At 37.1% G+C, this 22,084-nt stretch overlaps 1 protein-coding gene across 2 annotated transcripts in view; it reads right to left on the reverse strand.

Moving 5' to 3' along the window:
* The window catches only part of ASXL3 (ASXL transcriptional regulator 3), a 125,145-nt gene that overhangs the window by 35,193 nt on the left and 67,868 nt on the right, over window positions 1-22,084 (reverse strand). For both annotated transcript variants that reach the window (XM_005153541.3, XM_034065350.1), the window contains 3 exons: window positions 9,405-9,522; window positions 8,358-8,477; window positions 3,631-3,794 (listed from right to left, as the gene is read on the reverse strand). In XM_005153541.3, coding sequence (XP_005153598.3) covers window positions 3,631-3,794; window positions 8,358-8,477; window positions 9,405-9,522 — 402 coding nt within the window. The remainder of the gene's footprint in view (window positions 1-3,630; window positions 3,795-8,357; window positions 8,478-9,404; window positions 9,523-22,084) is intronic.

Here is a 22,084-nt window from a genome sequence, read left to right on the forward strand (position 1 = left end):
TCTTTGATGAAAATTCAATTGTTCTTCAGCTGTAGAATGTTCTAATTAGAGCTGAAAACTAAAATACTTTGTTGGGATTTGTGACAACTGAAATCTTTTGTGCAGACACTTTGCTTTCTATATGGTTTTACACCTACATGCTTTCTTATTGCAGCTCAGTCATCTAGGTCTCCTGGGAGATCACACAACAGGCTTCTGTATCAGCTGAGCTTCCAAGTTTGTAAGCCTTTGACTACCTATAGATTAACAAAGAGCTGAAAATCTGGATATTCAAATTTCAGATACAACAGTCTCAGTATCCAGCGATGCAATGCTTTGGAGCTGCATGCTAAACAGATCCACGTATGGACATGGCTGCTTCTTTGAACAATGTCCACATACTATTTTACTCTGAACCCAAATGGAAGAATATCACTGATAAACATATCTACCATAACTGCCAACTTGCTCAAATTTCTTTTGTAAGCATTCTGAACATAGAAAATTACACACCGGCCTCCTTATTACTGAAATAAAATTTAACCTACTATAAAAAACTGAAATCAATTTCAAGTGTGAAAAACTGACAATACAACTTACCTTTTCCTAAGGAAAAAAAAGTAATGATCCTGCACTTCTACTTTGTCGAAAATCTAGCTGGAGTAGGAAAAAGGACAGCATCAACAACAGAGCTGTTCTCAATCCATTCTGGGACATCTTTCTTATGGCCCTTTGTTCCATAACTGACCCTCATGGCTCCTGTTCCAGAAGGGGCTCCCACGACTGCCTGATAACCACCATAAAATTTTAACACTATCCCATATGCCAAAAAAAACCCCAAAAACATATACCATGAGGCTGCTGACTTGGTCCTGAACTTTTTTAAAAACATATTAGACTAGCCAGCCTTGAGAGGGAAATAATTTATTTATAACAAACACTTGCAAACACACACACACAAAGAAGGAAAACCTCAACTCTCTTCACTAGCAGTTTCTAAAAATGCTTATTCAGACCGGCATATGCATGACAAGTTTCAGCTCAGTATGATTTAAGGAGGAGGAGTTATACCACCCAGGAAAATGGTGTTTATGACAGAAATGACAAAGAATCATTCATCATAGGGTTTTCCTATGTGGAGCAATAATAAAGCCTAAATGAGACTGCACTTCGTTAGTAATTTATTTCACAGATCACTATATATACACAAATAACATAACTCTATTACATTTTTATAGTGCCATTTATTACAGTGCTTCACATACTATATCCACATGACAACACAGACATGCAGCTATCTCTGGGGAAGACAGCAGCAGCCAACTGCAGAGCAGCACACAGGCAGGAAACACTTTGGAGCCAGAAGAGCAGGAGTAGGAATTCTCAGGCAAAACAAGAAAAGGCCAATATTAAAAAACCTGAACCCTTAGAGATAGACAGCTAACTCAAAGCATAGTTTTACACCATTTTTACTTGTCTGATGCCCCATTTAACTTAGATGGTAGAAATAAAAGAGGAACACTGAACACCATTGCTTTGCCCAGTTGGAGTGACTAACACAAGAAACTCTCTGCCTCTCACTTGATCCTTGAGCACTACAGTGGCATTTTCCACTTGCCACATGACGGAAAAGAGTATCAGTTCAATTGTTTTCATCAGTCTGTATCAGGGATGCTATCCTTTAGGCACAGCAAAGCACATATTCTCAGATATCAAGAAAGGGATGCAGTTCTTTCTCTACTAAGACTTCCACAAAGTGAGTATTCAAGATTATTTCACTCCCAAAGAAAAACAGCCCCCAAACTATCACACTTAGAGGCCAAACATTTCCATTAACCTTCCAGAAATGGAGACTCCTGCCTTCCAAACACATATTAAAATATTGTATGCTATACACCCCCACAGAACGCTGTGAGAAGGTGACAAGACAGAAGGACACCTGTAAGTGTCTCGTAGCACACGCTCTTTTGCAACTAGTTTATTTATGAAGTAAATGCACAAATCTGTAGTATGGGCTTTGAAATAATACCTGCAATTTATGCGTTATGCGAATGTTTTCTGAAATAAATATTAAAAAGAAATGCATTGCTTTTAACTGCTGAGGTGTGATTAAATTCAACAAATATTCTCTTGATTTCTTTGCCAAAAACTCTGCTGTAGGGACCCTGATAAGAAGTTAAATTATTTGTCAGTTCCAGAACTTCCAGTTCTAAAAATAAAGTGTGAAACTTCTTAATAAGGTCCTGCCCTGAAATATAATTCATGAACACTGGGATCTTCAGTGGTTGGGGAGAAAACATAATTTTAACTAACAGATTTTATTTTTTTAAATCTCTTCTGGTCAATTAACTAGAAATAAAAAGAAAAATTGAAACACTTGCTGGGCATTAAGTTGAACTCTGTTTTATAGCAGGGAAAAGGTTTCCCTTAAAATTTGTCAATACTGAATTTGACTGCCCTGTGGGAGCCTGAGAACAAACAAATTTACATTGTTTCTCCTTACAGCTGTGGCTTAATGCTCTTTTACAAATATTCCATTACCAAAGTGCATAATTTTAGTTCACAACATAGTGTCTAATTTGATAGGCTGAGTACATCAATGCATTTTTTCTTTCTCTTTTTCTCTCATATTGTATTGCTTTCCCTTGTGTTACTGTGGTAGACACTAACTACTACCCATTTAAGAAATGAAACCATGGCATTTAACAGAATGATTTAAGACGAAGGTTTTAATCAGCCATTTAAGTGACTACTAAAGTTATTTAAGTAATTATAGAAGTAGAGGGATACCAACCATCTGCAAAAAAAAAAAAAGTGAAGTCTATTTGGGTCATTTATGTGTCAGAATTAAGTATATGAGTATTCCCCATTGAAACTGGTAAGATTGTTTAAATCTGGAAGTCAGGCAAGTGAGTAAATGATATTGGTTTGGACTCTATTTGCTATTTAAACTACTAAACATGATGGAAAGACTTTTTTCTTGCTCTAAGATGCCTGCAATCTGGCCAACAAATGCAGAAGGAACCAGACATTGTAGGAAACAACATGAAATTGAACTTTTATTTTCCACAGTTACTCTCCAAATCATTCTCCTCAGCAGAACTGACTATCAAGTCTTATGAGCCTGCAGCTGTGATGTCTGAACAAGAACATCCTTACAAAAGGTGTGAATGAATGGACTCAGTGCACTGGAGCCGAGCAGATGCATACATAGGCACGTGTAAAATGTGAGGAGGAGAAGAAACTAACAGAACTAATATTGACCTGGACATTGCTGGAAGAATGCCCAAGAAGATCACAGATGAAAAGAGACTCAACGTAAATACAGTCTTGAAGATGAGAAGTTTACCTTCAAAAACATAGGTAGGAAAGCTTATTAAGAGATTTGGCAAGTTCAGAAGATCTGCTGGCTAGTTTCCATTCAGACAAATCAGGAACTTGCACAGTTTCCAGAAAGAAAGGAAGCAGGAGCTGGTTGACACTTTGATAAAATTTAGCCATTCCACATGTAACAGTTCTACCTCAGAAAGTATGGAAAACTTCTCCTTAATCTTTCCTGTAACAATTCCTTGCCAATCAAATCAGCCTATGCATATAAACCTTAAAAAAAAAATCTCTTTAAAGGAAAAAATATTGCATCATGCTACTTACCTGCCTGTCTACTTCTGGAAGCAAAAGCAGGAGGTATTGTTGAAAATGCTGAGGTAAAGAAGCAAAGGTGTGTTTATTTATTAAAGCCCTCAGGTTAGTGTTCACTAGAATAGATCCTGGTGTTTCTATGTCAATATCCTCAGCTTTGGTCCATTTCAAATGTCCTGGAGTAAATAAACAGAAATAACTTTAAACATAAAAAAATGAAGAGAATAAGAACAAGTCTTCTTTTTATGTTTTTAGTTTTATTTTATAATACAGTAAGCTCCAGCAAAACAGTACTGTGAAAAGGGTAGCACAGCCTTTTCTAGGTGTATTAACAGCTTCTGTTTTCCCTGTATTTGTCTCTTAAGCTCTAACAGGACCCATGTTCCAGTCAATATCACAGCTGACATGTTCTTACTTCCAGCTGAAGAAACCAAATCAACTCAGCAGCAGCAGAAAATTTCCATCATGATATCATGCAGTTATAAGCATCTACTTCCAAGTAAAAGGCTGCTTGATGAGCGTGATGTGAATCAGTCATTACAGAGAGCTCTTTTGCCACGCAGTGCACTATGGCCTGTGTAACTTGTCCAATAGTGTCTGCTAAAAACTACCTGTGTGAAATAGACAGTGATTATAGAGATGAGATTATTTAATGTGTTAAATGAGTGTCTGAAAACATGAATTTTTCAGAATTATCTTAAGAACCTATGATCTAAAATGATCGGCACACAGAAGGCAGCAGAAGGAATTATCAGAGGTTTAGAAAACAGAGTTTGTGAGGAAAAATAAAAACCTGGGAATGAGTAAGATGAAGACTCAGCAGAGGGAAGGGGAAATACATAAATGGTTGATGCAAAATGGTAAAGGACACTGTCTTCTTACTGTCCACACCAAATAGCAATGTAAGTCTTGCACAGTAAGAAATATTTCTGAAGATACTGGGACTGGGAAAAGACAGCTTTCAACCACCAAAGACAAAGAGACACTGGATTAGATTCAGAGAAGGGCAATACAGTATCCAGCAGTGGAAATCTTCAAGAATATGTTAGACAAATACCTCTCAGGAATGACTGATGTATGACTTGATTGCCCTATACCTGATGAAAGAAATAGATGACCAGTGGAGGCCCCTTGTGGTCTCATTTTGCTATTATTTCTGGGACAAAATTTAAAAGGTGCATTTTAAAGCTACTTAAAGTGAAATTATTGCTGCCTGCTTCAGGGTATATACATACTGCTATAATTCTATTTTTCTCTCAGTCTTAACATATTATGATACTCAATATGTAAATGGAAGAAGTGGGCAGCTCAGATGGCTCGACAAACTCAAAGCTTCTAACCTTTCTCAGGAAACTTCTCCAGATTTTGTACTTCCAGAAATTTAATGATGCTACAAAAGGGGTGACATTATTTTATAACAAAATAATACACAAACTCCAGCTGAATCTCTAAAAAAGCAACTGAAAAGATTATTCCAATGCTATGAGCAATGATGGCATTTTGCACTCACATAGGACATCACAATAATTGCAACTGATATGTTAAAAAGAAATGCATTTTACAAATTGATGAATTTGGGAAAACTGATTATTAGGAACTTCTCAAATGCTACAGACTACTTAACAGTAACACCAATAAAATTCATGCAATTATGCATTAGCTTTCTTGCAAGGCCTACTATAGGCTCCCCTGAAAGGCTCTAACATTACCCACAAAATGTACAAAGGAAAGAAAATGCAGATTTGTAAATTCTAAAAGCTTTCCCTCAGCCACAGCCTCCCACAAACATTCTTGCAATTTCCTTTTACTTTACAGCAGACAGTACTAACTGAATAAGACAAGGATTACGTTGCACTCAGCACAAGATAACCTTTTCCAACACATATTGCCAGCATACTGTATTTCAGTACAGCACCATTACAAACAAATGAATGCCCTGGTTTAAAGGACAATTGTATGGAAGAAGTGCTCATTTTCATGAATGCATCACAATAAACTGTCCTCACCATCTGTTCCACCCACTAAGTATAAATGCGAAAACAGCCCCCAAGTGTAACACAAGTAGTATGATGTATTTGATTTTAATGCCTGTATGTATATGCTTTTCTTTAATCAATACAGAATGCACTTCCCCATCTCCTAAGTGACTCAAAACTGGAGTAACATTTTCCCCAGCTAAAGCTTCATATCATATGGAAAGTCATACACATACAGATGATCCAAACTAAAACAAGACAAATGACTACAAAGTCAGTAATGTCCTTCAGTGGCAGATATTTTAATAGTGTAAAAAGCCAAGACAGTATCAGAAAGTCAAACCCAATTCTGTGTGTCTGGGTCACATATTTTCTAATTTATTTCAAGTACTACTGCTCACAGGCTGCTATGGAGGTTTTATCAACTTTTGGAAGAAATATGTGTCTTATTCCTAGGATGATAGGCCAGTAACAAACTGTGGATGCCCAGGATAGGCATACTTCAAAAAATAACCCAAAACTGTTCAGAAGAATCACAAATTCTCCCTCCTCACCCTTGCTATGGCTAATTTAGGACCTTTAATGAAGCTCTCAAGTTTGTAATCAGATTTAGCAAAGTATTTTGGAGTAGCATGGAAAGCAGTATGTCCCTGCCCATGGCAGGGGGGTTGGAACTAGATGATCTTAAGGTCCTTTCCAACCCTAACTATTCTATGATTCTATGATTTCTGTGGAATACAAGAGTATGCCACTACTTCAAAGCTAATAACTCTGGGGGAAGTTTATGACAAAACATATGACAATGGATTTTACATCATTTTCCACAAACACATTTTGAATCTCTATAAAGCTGCAAACCAGAGTTTGGGGGGGTCACTGCCCAGATCAGAAATAGAACCTCAAAGATGAGAGAGAAACTGAAGCTTACAGCTTCTTGGAAGAGATTAGTTTCCAGCACAAAGAATTAACTATGAAAATGTTGGAAGCACTATGGTTCCATACTGAAGTATAAAAAGCAAAATAGGAAAAAGATAGAAATCACATAGTTGACAGAATAAGTTAACTAAAAGGAAAAAGTCTTCATATTTAATGGGAGCTTGGAAAGTCTACCAATCACAACATACAGTGAATGTTGGGCAGATCAGCAGTTTCAGACAATCAAAGAGTGTCTGGAACTGAATTGTGCATTATATAGAACACTATTCTCAAAAATGCTCAACGACTGTTGTACTAGTATCCCAAGAAATATATGTCATAAGAGAAATATTTCAGTAGGTATGAGAACAGGAACCAGTAAAATTTATACACAGTTCCCCACATTCCAAGCATGGTGTCCCAAAAGGCCAGAGGATTTTTTCTGAAGTCCACAAAAAAAAAAGTTATGAATTCACTTTCCATTTGGTACCATCAGCCAAAAATTGATGAAATATCTGAGGCTGGGGAGGAACATACACATCAAATTACATATTTTAGCCTTGAATAAAGAGCAAAGTTACAGGAAATCATCTGAAATTGAACATATCTTTGCATAGCAAAAGTTGCAACACTGAAGGAGTATTTTTGGGTTTGAATAATGCCATTGGATGCACATGAAGGACTAGCTATCCATCTAAGACTGATCAATAATCTGCAGAGAGATCATATAGGGAACCAAAATGCACTTTCATGGAAGGCTGTGATCCAGTAATGATTGCAGGATACAGTCCACCAGGAGCTGCCAATAGCATATTTAACCACCAAGCTATGCCATTTAGGAAGTAAAATACTTTCAAGGTATTTTACAGGATAGTTACACATAAAAATAGAACAAGGCCTGATCAATAATAAAGAAGAACAATCTTATCACCATGAAGACAGATGGCTGGATGATCCAGCCACTATAAAAAGCTTGTTTGCTAACTTTTCCAATATGGCCACGTTGCAAAATGCTCCTGTAAATGATTCAGTAGTCTGCTGAATGCAAGCAGTCCTTTGTAAAGATAAAGAAACAGTTATGCAATTATTCTACTTTGCTTTAGCCGAGACAAGAGTCTTAGTGAACACTACATTATCTTCTCCTTAGGGAACATTTCCAATTATATTTCCTGCAGAGCGGGAAAATCTGCCTATCACATAAAGCTACTGAGAATTTACTCTTAGCATCTCTTCAGAGAAAATTCTTCATTAATTACAGATCATCATCCATGAATCTTGCTAAAAAACACAGAAAATAAAACCAGAAATTATATCTACCACTTCAAGAGATGTAGCTTCAAAATAATTAAGGATCCAACTGAACAAACAAAGGAAGATAATCAACCAAAAATTATATGCCGTATCTCTGTATGTCATGGAGTAACAGAAATGAAGAAGGTAAACTTCTAATAGGACAGGTGTGTGAGCAAATATGCTATTGACTTTGGGAACAAATACGTATTAGACTGCAAGCAAATTTAACAGGAAGAAAGAGTATTTGCTACATGTGCCCCCAGAAAATCATGATGCAGCAATCAGAAGCTAATTGCTAAATGACCTCTCTGCCTGCAGTTGCTTAGGTCTGCCAACCTTTAAATGCAACTACTGAAAAGCATTCAGGGGGTGGGGGTGGTGCGTGTGTGAAATTGCCCATGGATCTTCCAGGTAGCCAGAAAGAAAGATGCTTTCTTGAGAAAGGGTCAGCTGGACAGATAAACCAGAAAAATAAAACTTTTAGAGAAAACACAGTGTTTAGAAAAATGTCAGTATTACAATAACAAGCAAGGTAATTATTTCACTCCTACTCACCTAAACCAGATTTTTTTAACCTCTTTAAGTGCTGGCTGGTTTGTTTTCCAGTTGGAGACTTTTGCCCATGTTTCATCTCTTTATCAGAACCATCTGCTTCTCCATTTTTAGATTCAGATCCTTAGGAAAAAATAAAACACACCAAACGTGATACTGATGCACTTGTACCAACAATCCCCCCAGCACCCCCTACGAAAGCAGGATCTTTAAAAAATAAACATCTATTTGATGAAAGGCAATACACCTTTTTCTGGTTACAATATGATTCCTCATCATCAGAGGAAATGGAAGTAAAAGCTCAATAAATCAATTAAGTGCTGAAAACTAAAGTTTACTGAACACTGCAGTCAATAAAAATGTTCATTGATCTAATAAAAATAAAATTTTCCTATAATACCCAAGGGATATCTTTAAAAATATTTTCACCACAATTTATGGGGCAGTAAAGTAATATAAAGGTGAAAAAAGATCATTTCTTTGTGAAGAAACATTTATAGAAGAATATACCTGGATATATAGATACAGCTGGAAATAGAATTGTCAATTTGTGTTAAACATAGACATAGAAACCTCTGAAAATGAAGCAACTTAACCACCAGAACTAAAGGTCAAGGTTATGCTGCAGTGATGAGCATGGTACCAGAAGGAGAAAAGCTAACAAAAGGATGTGAGTATTGCAATGCAGAATTGAGAAACAAATTCATATTCACAGAGAAGCTTGTCTTTTTTTCCCACCTCCCCTTTTCGAGACACTGAATACCAGCATGTGGTCCTCCATCAGAGTTCCAGTGTCAAATAAAATATTACTTTGCATTCCTTTAAAGCTGCTATTATCAATTGTCATTTAATTGCATGCCTTCCATTCTGTATTAAAGCAAAATCTCTATCCTTCAGACACCAGATTTGATGAGGAAATATAGACGTTAAATAAAGCCACCAAGTGGAAACATTTTTTCAGCAGATCCAAATTCTGTGTGCTACACAGCTGATTCAGAGGAAGGCTCTGTACCTCCAGCTGATCTTGTAAAAGGTCCTTTAGCTATTTACCTGAAGGAGAATCCGACTGCTCGTCAGACACCTTTAATGGTGTCAAAACAACACGAGGAACAGTCTTGTTTACCATCATTGAGACTCCATTTCTTCTTTTCTGCTGTTGTCTTAAAGCCTACAAAAATGATAACAAAATGTAAAAATGTAACAAAAAATAATGCTTATAAGTGAATAACATGAGACATTTCTCTACCATTAAACTGAATCTCTTGCAATAAGCACAATTTACATAGCTACTGACTTGCCAGAATTCATACTTGTCCCCTTTATGTCATTTTCCCTTAAAATATAAAATCAGGCTTTTTTTTTTATAAAGATGCACCTTAGATCATTTTCCAATCATTTTGACAATAAAGAAGCACATAACTATTTGCTCTACCTTAGCAGTACAACATGATAACCCATGGAATGTGAAACTAAGACTTCTAAGTAAAGAAAATGTAAAATAAATGTTTCAAAACCAGAATAAAAATATATATGTCTGCACATCTCTCGCAGGTGCATCCTCTCAGTATACTGCTCAGTCAATCAAGTTAACACAGAGTGTCATCAGTATGTACAGCATGTAAGGACTACAGTATTGATGCACTCACTCAGCCGTGAGTAGTGCTGCACAAAATCACTGAACATGGCAGGAATCATTTATTTTCGTGAAGGGAATCAGTCCTAATCTTGGAAACCTTGCAGCACTTGGCTTCTGTCTGCTTGACTTTGGGCATTAACCTTCAGAACACGAACATGATGGTGTTCTGGCAAATCTGGGGAAAAATGATACAAGAATAAATCTCTACAAATGGAATTGCTTTGTGTTTCATAAATGGATCAAATACAGGGTTGATAATGTAATGCCAAATATTTAAAGATTAGAAATAGTAAATACCTGTCAGGCTGTTTTATATGAAAAATGTTATCTGATTCCAAAGATCTTAAAACATACAAATATGAATACCTGCCAATTAATAAGATTTTCAAGCATTACAATTCTGGAATTAATCAGAATGGGCTGGGCTTAATACAGATCTCTCCTATCCTTCTGTCTGTTTTTCTCCAATATTACTGTGCACACTCTTTTTATAACTGTGATTTGTGTTACGATCAAGGGAAGGATTTATTAAAGTAATACTATAGCAACAAGGGACATATTTTATATGAATTATCCCTGTAGGTTTATGAACATGAATGACTGATGCCTTGTAAGGTTTAAGTCTGTAGCTTCAATTAATCTTTAATATGTTGCCAAAATGTTCACATAGCTAAATAATAAAAAAACCTCTCTGAAAATAAAATCGATGTCACTCTATTGCTCTAAATAACACACTACACAACATAAAATACACCAAGCCACACAAAAGCTATTTCATCGATTAACCTTTTTTATAGTACACTTCTTAAAAGACACATAAGCAAGCTGCAATAAAAAGCAAATTAGAACACTTGAAATCAAACAAAGAGAGGAAGCTGGTCAAATCTGCACTGAACCAAGGAAACAAGCAGAAAGCCACAAAGAACAGTCTGTATTTCATATGTGTGTGAAACAGAAAATTTCTACTGGTATTGAGCAAGCATGGCCAGACTTGTGGACAGAAAGTACAAAAATTTCTCAAAAATTCCCCAAAATTCCAAAATGATCCTCAGTGCACAGCCCTGTCAAGCTAACCAAGTGATCCTTATTTATATAGTAGCACAACTTAGACAGTAACAAATAATCCAGTAAAAAATAACTGAAAAGACAGCCAACTTCTGTGCCAACAGCACACCAATATAACCACAACTCAAACTTTGTATTATGGTGCCCCACAGCCTCATTTGCCTGATGAGCAAAGAGAAGAAATATCCATCCTCCATCTCATACCCTAGACAAAGGAGTAAGAGCCCAAAGGATGTCCCATGTTTTCCTCTAGCCTGCTCTTGCCATTTCAAGACAGTTTCCACCTCTACCAGGGACCACAGCCTTGTTGCCAGCATCCATAAAGAAATACCAATTTAATGATTTATACAGCCACTGTGACAAAGGTAGATTCTTTGTAAAGCCTCAGAGTTGATTTTCAATGCTTCAGACACAACTCCCATGAATGACAGAAAGGAAGCAGCAGTGTATCCTCCATCAGTGACAGGTAGGAAGCATTCGTACACCTTAGGTGACACATCAGCATGTCAGAGCGAGAGCAGCCATACCAATCTTTGTCAGGCACACTACTTACCTTCTTTCATGGTCTTCAAGGAAGGCCACTTGTGGACCTTAAGCATACATTTTTGCAATTAATATGGCACTTCCAAGAAGCACAGGCCACCCCATGCTCACAGAGCGTTAATGCAAGACAGCACAGTTCATCCCAGCACTGCCTTGACACTCAGAACCACAAGCAGTAGGGAACACAACTGGGAGTGTGCAAGTGTAGCTACCAAGCTATTTACTTTTAGGCATAGTCCCCTTCTGAGCTTCAGGTAAGCACCCAAACATGTGAGGACCAAGCATAGATCTCACATACACCATTTACCTTTGACACGCATTTGCTTTTCAGAGTTTTCTTTCCCCTAACATTCATTGTTTCACTGACAGCCCCCCCCCCCCCATCTCCACCAGTTTCACACTGGAAGGAACTGATCACCATACAGGACACATGGTTAAATTTGGAAATCTGTATGGGATAACTCAAACTGGCAGTAAAGCTACACACATGGACACCTGAAAGACAGGTTGTAGAATTAAAAAAAATAACCCAACTCAAAACCAAACAAAACCATGTGGAAATAAAAATCTAAGTCAAAGTTTTAACACAAAGTGCCAATGAATTATACTGTGCCCAGAAATAAATTAATAATCTTCACTATGCCTTTCTATCATAGAATTAGAATGGTTTCGATTGGAAGGGACCTTAGAGAGCATGTAGTTCCAACTCTCCTGCCACAGGCAGGGACACCTTTCACTAGACCAGGTTCCTCAAAGGCCCGTCTAACCTGGCCTTGAGCCCTTCAGGGATGGAGCATCCACAACTTCTCTGGGCAACCTGTGCCAGTGCCTCACTACCCCCACAGTGAAGAATTTCTTCCTAATATGTATCCTAAATCTATCTTTTTTTTGGTCTAAGAAAAATATGAGATAGGGGAGGAGGATACAAAAGTATCAAGTAAATAATCTAACACTTGATATGCAGGGTAAAGAAATAGCTGAGATTTTGCTCAGTCATCCTGTTTACTGGGACTTAGTATTCCCAGCTAATTACAATGATTTAGTGTTAAATTCCTCTTTGACCTTAGAGATCCAAGATCTGAAATTTTGGATAGACAAGTCTTTGCAAGATAACACTAGATCCAACCCACCAGAGGGAAAAATTGCCAACTGACAGTTAGGTACCAGTAAAAAGCCAAACACCAGAACAAGTTAAGTATAAACCAAGGGCACCCTGAGCAGCCTCTGCTAAGGATGAATGTATAACTTCTCTACACTTGGCCTGAGGGATATTAATTTTAGGAAACAAGACTACTGTAGGATAAGACAAGAATCTTGTATCCAAAGATTAATTCTACTTAGCTGGGAAGTCAATGGGATTACTCAAAGTGAAACATACACCAAAGGTTTTGCTATATTGAGCTCTTAGTGCATCAAGTTAATTTACTGTTTTCCTAGCCATTACAACCAAATAAATCTCTAGCTTTGGCTCTTATGGTGAAGGGAATAAACAAAAAGTAGATGAGTCAAATTTGTAACTGGAGAAAATGAAGAATTTTGTAACACATTCCAAAGAAAAATGGTTCCAGATCTCACTGCAGATACAGAAACAGTAACTAACACGAACTACATTGGCATCTTTTACCAACACAGCCTTTTGCATGTCATCCATATTTAGAGATATACAGTCTGCTAGCTGGGCTTCCTACAGATCTGCAAGAAAGAGCTGATGATTTTACCAAATGTTAAGATGTCATTTTTACTATGGAAAGCAAGAGAGAAACACATATAGCACATATAATGCCTTACATAATATATATTTTTCTTTAACAAGACACTATGTTTACATTTCAAATGTATTCAATCACTTTGCACTAAATGCTTCAGTTAAAAAAGCTGCAAATTGTAAATTCCTAGATCTGATCACTGTTGAAATATTCTGTAAAACATTACTACCATCCTATCTGTGCAGCGCATAAATAAACAAAGAAAGAAAATTAAAGTTCACATGGGACACAAGTTAAACATTAAAAGCTCTCGTAAAATCACCACCAAAATGTAGTACTTACACAAGCAGGTTTGCAAAGGACATCTGTGAATCTCACACATAACGAGTATGGAGAATTCCCAATATTCTCATTCATAAAAATGAACCAGTGACCATCTGTTGAATAACACTGCTATGGTCATTATAAAGAGTTTGGCGTAATTAATTTGTTTAATGAAATTATTTTTTCTTGCCAAAATCTTTAAGTAACCCATCAATCCATTTTCATCCAAAGAACTCAAAATAACATAAAAAAATTAGTACTGAACACACACAAACTCTGAAGATAGATGGTAAAAGAAAAACACCACACAATCAACAGCAATCTTCTAATTTCAAGCAGTTTTTTATAGGGAGGTGACAAGAGCAAGTCTCCTCCTCATTTTGGGGGAGTTTATGTTCCTGCTGGAGGAGAGCAGTGTGTTGGAGGTTTCATGAATGCCGTTATCTGTTCTTAGGAATAATCGTTTCATATTTAGTCGATCTTAACACAGAAAAGACTTCACCAATGTGACAAAAGGATTGTCTCTCTTTACTAAAAACTAATAAAGTTGTCTTTGAAGCAGGAATCAAAGGAAATAATACCAACTAAAAGGTAACTGGAGAGAGGGGAAAAATGCATCCCCAAAAGAGCACCAAAAGCAAAATGTCAAGCTCTATGCTCTGGCTTTACTGCTACTTGGGATATGGTTTCATTATTTTTCTTTCCCACATCTTTTCAACTCAGAATGAAAACATGCAGCATAGAGATAAATCATTAATGCAGAAAACCATTTTCATTTGAGCTTAAATGCATGACATGCTGAGAATGTTAAAAATTAGGTTATTAACAACAAAGATATGTAACACTTGGTTGCATTAAGCAACATTGTCCCAGATTTCTATTTGTTCCATAAATGTCAACTCTACATTCTGAAACTCCAATCATGAAAATAACCTTTGAAATTTCACACGTTATGGATCAGAAATGTAAAGCTATGGAATTCTTCTGTTCTGCCATGTGAAAAACACAAGCTATGATACACTGAGAAAAGTCTATTGCACAAAATAAATAACAACTCTACATCATGGTCATGGCTCCCAAACTGGCAAAGATGAAACAGATTTATAGTTTATCACTGACTCACTTAACATCACCATAAAATACAGTCTTTGTCCTCTCTCACACCCTCATTTTATTAGTAAAATTAAGACAGCCTTTAATTCCCATGTGCCTGTTAAAGTAAAATTTTGCAGTGGCAACGTTTTTCATGAGTACACAGAGCAGTTAAAATAAAAGAGTAAGCACCACAAATCATGAAGAATAAACACATTATTTTTCCAGGATGCCACTACTTCTTATAGTAAACATACATTAAAGGCATGCAAACATAAGATTAAAACAGTAACAAAGATGTATTATGGAAACAGTTACAAAGCACAAAGTGCCATTTCCAAAGCATAGTGCAAAATAATTTACTTCCAACCAGACTTGTACACCAAACATAACAGTACTGGTGTCAAGTGTACACAACTTCTAATTTGGAGGCTGGAAGTTCAGAGAACTAGGGTTTATTTCCAAACTCTGCTAATATCTCCATATACATTCTTGTTCCATGCCATCTTCTACCCTGTGACACATATCTGTATTTGGAACAAAAATAATTTCTTGCTGCTTATTTGTTCTTTAGGTCCCAGTAGTGGTTTGGGTCTTTCTGTACAAATACAGTATACATTAATAACTGGACATTTATCTGTACACTGACCGACATTGAACTAAAGTGCTTGGACATCTGTGGTGCAGAGACAAAGAGATGTGTGTATTCATGTAAGGTGTCTGTACACCTGCAAGCCAGCACTATCTCCTATAGCATTACAATAATGAATTCACAGCTACAGTTGTTGCAGATCGTGACAGACTGCAAAATAAACATTTTTATTGCTTTCCCAACCAGAGAAACAAGAGAAGGACAAAAAAATGTGATGCGTTCAACGTCTGTTCTGGCTTGCATGTGAATGGGAATGACAATGGCATATGCATTAACTCAGTGACACTTCCTTCCAAAGAGTGTTTGTTGGTTTCTTTTTGTTTGTGCTTATTTTGTTTTATTTTTGTATTGTTTTTTGTAGTATTAAACTAGTAATACCTATAATCTGAAAAGTGCTTTAAAGGGAAATCTGTTTCTTGGAACAACAAAACACATGAAGGTAAGGAAACAGTTTGTAGAAAGCAGTTTAAAAACCAACAAAGATAAAGGTAGCAACAAAATAAAGATCACAAATAAAGAATACAAACCCCTTAAGGCAGTAATCAACATTCTCCATTAGGTCAAATTTGCAAACATACTCTGCACAGGGTTCAAAGCACACAGTGGAGGCTTCAGGGCTGGACGGCCATTCTCCAGTTAAAAAAATTTTGTCATATTGCCTCTCCAAGAATTTAAACTGTACCAGTGTAAGCAGTTAGAGTGTAATGCCTTTCTGCCAGACATCCTGTTTCAGCTTGGGTTCTACCACATGCCCACACACCCTGAGCTCACAGCCTTCTGGAGATCTACCCAACAGCTCCTGGAACAGCATTTGTAGATAGCTGCTTGTCAGTGTTTTGTAGGAGGCTTCCTAGAGCTGTTCCAACTCCTGTCTTTCCCTGAAAAAGCCAACCATTTCTAGGATGCACTTCAAAATTGAGACATGATTAATTTTCACCTGGGTATAATTTCCTGTTATAAACTATTCAAATCAAAAGCTGTTATTTTCATTTGGCCCAGAAGAAGATACTCAGACATCCACTGCCACTATATGGAAAAATCATGTAACATCACTGGAAAAGCTTGAGTAGCACTCCCATCTCCATGATATTTGTCATGAATAGAATATAAATGACCAATTCACCTTAAAGAGTTCCCCAGGTTACTTAAAGAAAAACATTATCAGACAAGTGCAGTGCTTAGAACTAGGCCACTTTCATCAGCTTGAATGTCTGAGACTTGGCACAAGTCTGTAGATGCAACTGCACCTACAGAAAAGAAGAAAGAGCACTTTTGACCTATATTTGGGAAGGAGATTCCACCACATAGCAGTGGTAGATTTAACCACAGGTAATTTCATGTGATGACATATTTTCAGTGAGGGACACTATAGACAGGCAACTATAGTTCAACACAGTACTGCTCTAATATCGCTTTAAAATCCTTTTTGGTTATTTCTCAGAGTAAGAAAATCTGGAAAATACATTTATTAAAACAGAAAACATGCAGGATCACTGCAAAAAGCATGCTATGCCAACAACCTCAGGGGAAAACCAAACAAGCAGAATGCCCTAGCGACTGGGAGCTAGTTGTTAAAAAGCAGTACAAAAAGAATAAAGGGACTGTTTGGATTCTTATCCCCTTTTTCCATCACAGATAAGGGCTGAGGACCATGGGGATGACCCAGAAGAAAATCTCATAAACATTGTCTTGTGTCTTACCAAAGCACTGTGTTGAGCAGCTGGTACATGCTGCCTGAGCATAGGGACCTTTAGAGGGACATACCGTGCAGCTTGCCTTCGGGCAATGCATGTACTCCCTGAAGAGCTCCTGCTGGAACTCTTGCTCTTCCAGCTTCTTTTCCCCATTATGCAGTCTCCCTGCCATAGTTTCTCTGTCTTCTTCCCTAGACTTGTCTTGGCAATCAGAAAATCAGTTTAGATTATCATCTTCGAACTTCCATTTTCCTGAATGCATTTTGTAAATTCCACTGTCCCTTCCCATGTCTCTCTAGGAGTCAAAATGCAACATGTTTTCCTTGCTTTCCATTTGTTGACAGGAAAATTTGTCAAGAATCATCACTTATGTTGCCAGACATCTGAACAAATGCTTCAGCTAGGGAGCCAGAATTCTCCAACTGTGGCCTCGATAAATTTGTAGCATCTGAAATGAAACACAGGAAAATGGTTAACAGAGACACTGAGAAACTGCAGCAAACTCTCTACACCAAGGAATTCAGTAGAGAAAAATACCTCTCAGTTAACAGTGGATTTTCAGAGTCTTTCAGGAAGACACCCTGTGCTCAAATTCTAAGTGAAGGACATAATCATAACAATCTTCTCTGTCACCTTTGGTTCTTTGGGGGTGAGAAAGGGCAAGGAGGACAGGCAAATATATCAGGCTTGTATAAGAACATGTGAGTAGTTGCTCAAATGAGTCAAAGTATAGACACCACAGACAGACTCATTGGATTACCTCCTATAGACAGCAAAATGCTTCAAGATAACCCACATCTGGCTGTAGTCAAGAAAAGAAGTCTTAAGAGAATGAGTGTGGAAGGAGCAAGACTGGTGAGTTTGCTCTTGTTCTTCTCTCAAAGCAAGATAAGCAGTGTGCCTGAGCTGAAGACAGGAAAGCAAATCCACACCAGCATCAAGGGAGATCAGGATTTTACCTTCAGTGGCAACCTAGGCACTTGGACACCTGTGTCCTTAAACATATAAAAAAAAAACAACAAAAAAACCAAACCAAACAAAAAAACAAACAAACAAACAAACAAAAAAAAACCCACCCAAAAACCCAAAACAAAAACCCCACAAAAAATTTTGATAAACTAATCTTGTGAATTTGGGTAAATCAGGGCTGACTTACACTTCACCATTCTGCTCTGGAATTTAGTCTCATTGTTTCAGGTTGTGGGATGGTGTCTAATAAATAACTACAGTAGTGCTAGAAAAGTCAGACAGAAATGTTATTTGAAGCTGTACAGGTCTAATGTCCTAAAATTTAGAAGCAATGCATGAGCCAAACAATAATTCCCCACAGCTCTCTTACTGCTTGGGGCCTGACAGCATCCACTGAAAAAAAGGGGTGTGGAGTTTCCAGTTCTACTATAAGACCAAATCATATGTATGGGTGCCATCTTTCTCCATAAAAACTGCATCTACCCACTTTATGAATAAAATAGTGGCACATATATGAACCCAGCCACCAAGCATGCAGACAAAGCCCAAAGTTAAAAAAAACAACAAAACAAACCATGGCAATAACATACCTTGTGTAGACTCCCTTATTTCCTGAGCTTCTCTCATCCCAAACCCACTTGGCTGCTGTCTCTGGAGTTTCTGTCTCTACAAAGAGATCTGGATGCCCAGCACAGTCTCAGACATGTCCTGGTCTGTATTCAGATCCTGAGTCTGAATGGAGTATCCTCTCTTCTCCCAACAGAAAATTTATGGGTACCCTTCTTGTTGCTGATTCCAAAGTGCCATAAGTGAGGCAGGATTTTCTTCCATGTCTGGGAGGTCTACTATTATCCCAGACATTGTTATAGTGCATCTTCAAGTTCTTTATCCTCTCTTGGTATTGCCCCGGGAAACAACTGGTACACTGATTGACAAGGTGCTCTTATATTTGGCTATCAGAGTCCAACAGACACTAATATCACCTCAATGTCCTGGATATTCACACATGCTCAGTGTTACCTACATGAGGCCAGTTTGCAGGTGTGATCGTTCTTCTGAGAAATGTCCCAAGAACCTCTTGATAGATACAGATAAATCTGTATATAGTGAAGACTTCCAAAAAAAGTATCAACTCAAGTCAAAGGAACAGAAACTGGACCAGAGAGGAGCATGGTAGGTACTATGCCATGAATTGATGTCCATACTTGAGTTAGCCTTGTCCAGAGAAAGAATAATTCACACAGTAGTGTGACCATGTACCACTGCTACCAGATGCAGATGTAGTTCAGTACTTTCCAAGGAAGAGGTCCTTACATGGGTTTTCATGCCAAAACTCTTGAGTGTGAAAATGAGGTAAATCAGCATGGAACTGATCAGTACTGATAAGGACTCAGCATGTGACAGCATGCCATTAACCTTCATGTCAAAGGTACTAGATCACCAACAGCTGGGTACACATACCCATGCACTTCCAAAAGCAAAATGGAAACAGAAATCTGTAAAATCTGCCATCAGAAAGCCAAGCATAAAAGGCAGCTCTACACCACAGACTCTTTTGTCTAAGCCCTCATGAATGGGAACTGTTTTGTTGGACATTACACTCAGATACTATACAAGAGCAAAACTGAAACTCCCTCAAAAATGAAAAAGAAGCATGAAATACACTCAGTGATAAAACACTCAAAACCTTTCTTCCTATGGAAGGCAGTGAACCCAGGAAGTTTCCAGACCAAAATGGCAGCCCAGCCTTTGAAAGGTGAGGACATAAGGTCTGACTTCTGCCACAGACCTTTTGACAGCCTACTGCAAGTGCAAACCTTCTTAGCTCCTGCAAAACATCCCAGATCCACTGTTACCTGAGAGACATCAGGACCAAGAGCCAGGGCTCAGAAAATGCCTTTCCTCTAAGCTCCTAGTATATCTCAAGAGATGCAGTGTTGTGATTAATTTGATTCATGAGAGCATCCTAAAATGCAGGCTGTTACAAGGAAATGTGAGATTGCTGTTTGCAATCTAAACCCAGGAACGGGCCTCTAAAATTCATTACAAATCAAATTATATGTACATCCAGCATATAATACTTTAAAGAGAATTAAGTATGACTAGAAAAGTTAATAAGTAGATAAAAATGGAGAAAATCTTCTAATTCTAGCTCAGATCTTTAAGCAGTACTTTACCTTACCAACTTGCTTCTCACTTTAATGGATTGCAAAACAAAAACACACAAGTTTACATGAAGAACCCACTGTTTCTAAAGAAATTGAGTAGGAAACTGTTTGAAAGACTGCCTTGCAGGTTTTCAATTCTCTGAAGACCACTTAGAATAAAAAAGCAATAGCTAGACCCCATTACAACATACATACAGTATATATATGTCTATATAGATAAAGCACTTTCCAAGAGCATAATGATGGCTCATCTTCTGTTACTTTAGCATGGTACCAGTAAGTTAGTATGAGTTGGAGGAGTGTTTCATAAAGTCATCTAAAAGTTTGTGTATTCAAAGGTACTACAGGTACTTCTTTGTACAAATTTTAGGTATTCTGTACCCATAAAAGCAATAGAAGGATTTGGAAATGAAAGAATAAATTTCCAACAGCAATTTTATAAATAAAAGTGCTGTTAAGATTTTATCCACCACTGCTACAATATCAAATTAAATCAAATCTACAGCGTCTATATGGCAGTAGCTAACACCTGAAACTAGAGAAAACAAAGCAAAAATCCACTACTATTCCACAATACAAATGTCCATTTGTCTAACACTGTGCATAGAGAAAACATTTTACTGATAGCTGTAATAATACTCTCATACTCCGAAGTACAGGATCTAATTACCATTAACTTAATTAAAACTAATTTATTTTTATTGATTACTTAACTTTCTAATGTTGCTCTAACGCTGCTGCCTCAGGGGATGTTTTCAAAGCTTTCCATCAATGTTCTGACTTTTTATATTAGTTAAGCTATTCTGACAGGTTTACCCTTTGAAAAATTATTCTCGATGCTATACCTCTGCTAAATGACAAACGGTAGACCTTAAACAGTTACACAAGTTCAAACATTTGTGGCTTTGCTCTTTTTTCTCTTTCCTTTCCCTTTGCCTGCTCCCTCCAGCCCTAAGAAAGTTCATATATTGCAAAAGATCTGTACAGAAGAGTTTCCAAAAAGAGTGTCTTTTTCACAATTATCCACACAGATAGTAAGCTGTTATGTGCCCACTGCTTAATTTTCCTGACCAGATGTGAGACCCCAATCCAACAGTCTTTTCCAGTCCTCAAAGCCTTTAAGTACAAGATCACCTTATGTGAATGATAAAGGTCTATTAATTTTAGTGGATTTAAATTAAAGCCGCATGAAAAACTAGGCACAAACACTGAAGTGTTTTGAAGAGATGTGGACAGGCTTTGTTTAACTTAAGCCTATATCAACAATCCAGCAACAATCTACCCCATGAAATACTAGACCTCCATTAACTGTAACTGAGAGCAATTATGAGAAAACAATAAAACATCATCTCATTATGGTAAAACTTTAGCAAAGTTGTATTTCATTTTTATTGTCTTTAAAAGACTAAACCAGTTTCTACAGATTCAGAATTAAAAAAATAATAATTTTCTCCTCTTAATTTTAACATTTTAGCTTTTCTTTTCTGTTTGCCCAGCTGTAAAGTGAACACATCTGGCACTGTTTGGAAAATAATTTTCACATTGTTATGCTTTTCATTAACATCTGGCTTTCAATAATCAGCTATTTTTGCTAGGCTTTACTACTTATTGCAACCTTAATCATCCAAATCATACGTTATTAAAAAAACCCCAAATCTACCCCACTTTTATACACTGTAGTGATACATACAACTTGAAACAAAAAATTTTTAACAGACCATAAAGAAAAACTAAACAGTGAGTATACCCAGATTCTTACCTATCTCCAGAATTTCTTTCAAAATGTGTTTTTAAACCTCACACAAAAATTCCCACACAAACACTTATGTAGGAAAAGCAGGGGTATGATAACGTAAGTAATATTGCTTATGTGAAAAGCAC

This window comes from Melopsittacus undulatus, chromosome 1 (assembly GCF_012275295.1).
Source record: "Melopsittacus undulatus isolate bMelUnd1 chromosome 1, bMelUnd1.mat.Z, whole genome shotgun sequence".
NCBI lineage: Eukaryota > Metazoa > Chordata > Aves > Psittaciformes > Psittaculidae > Melopsittacus > Melopsittacus undulatus.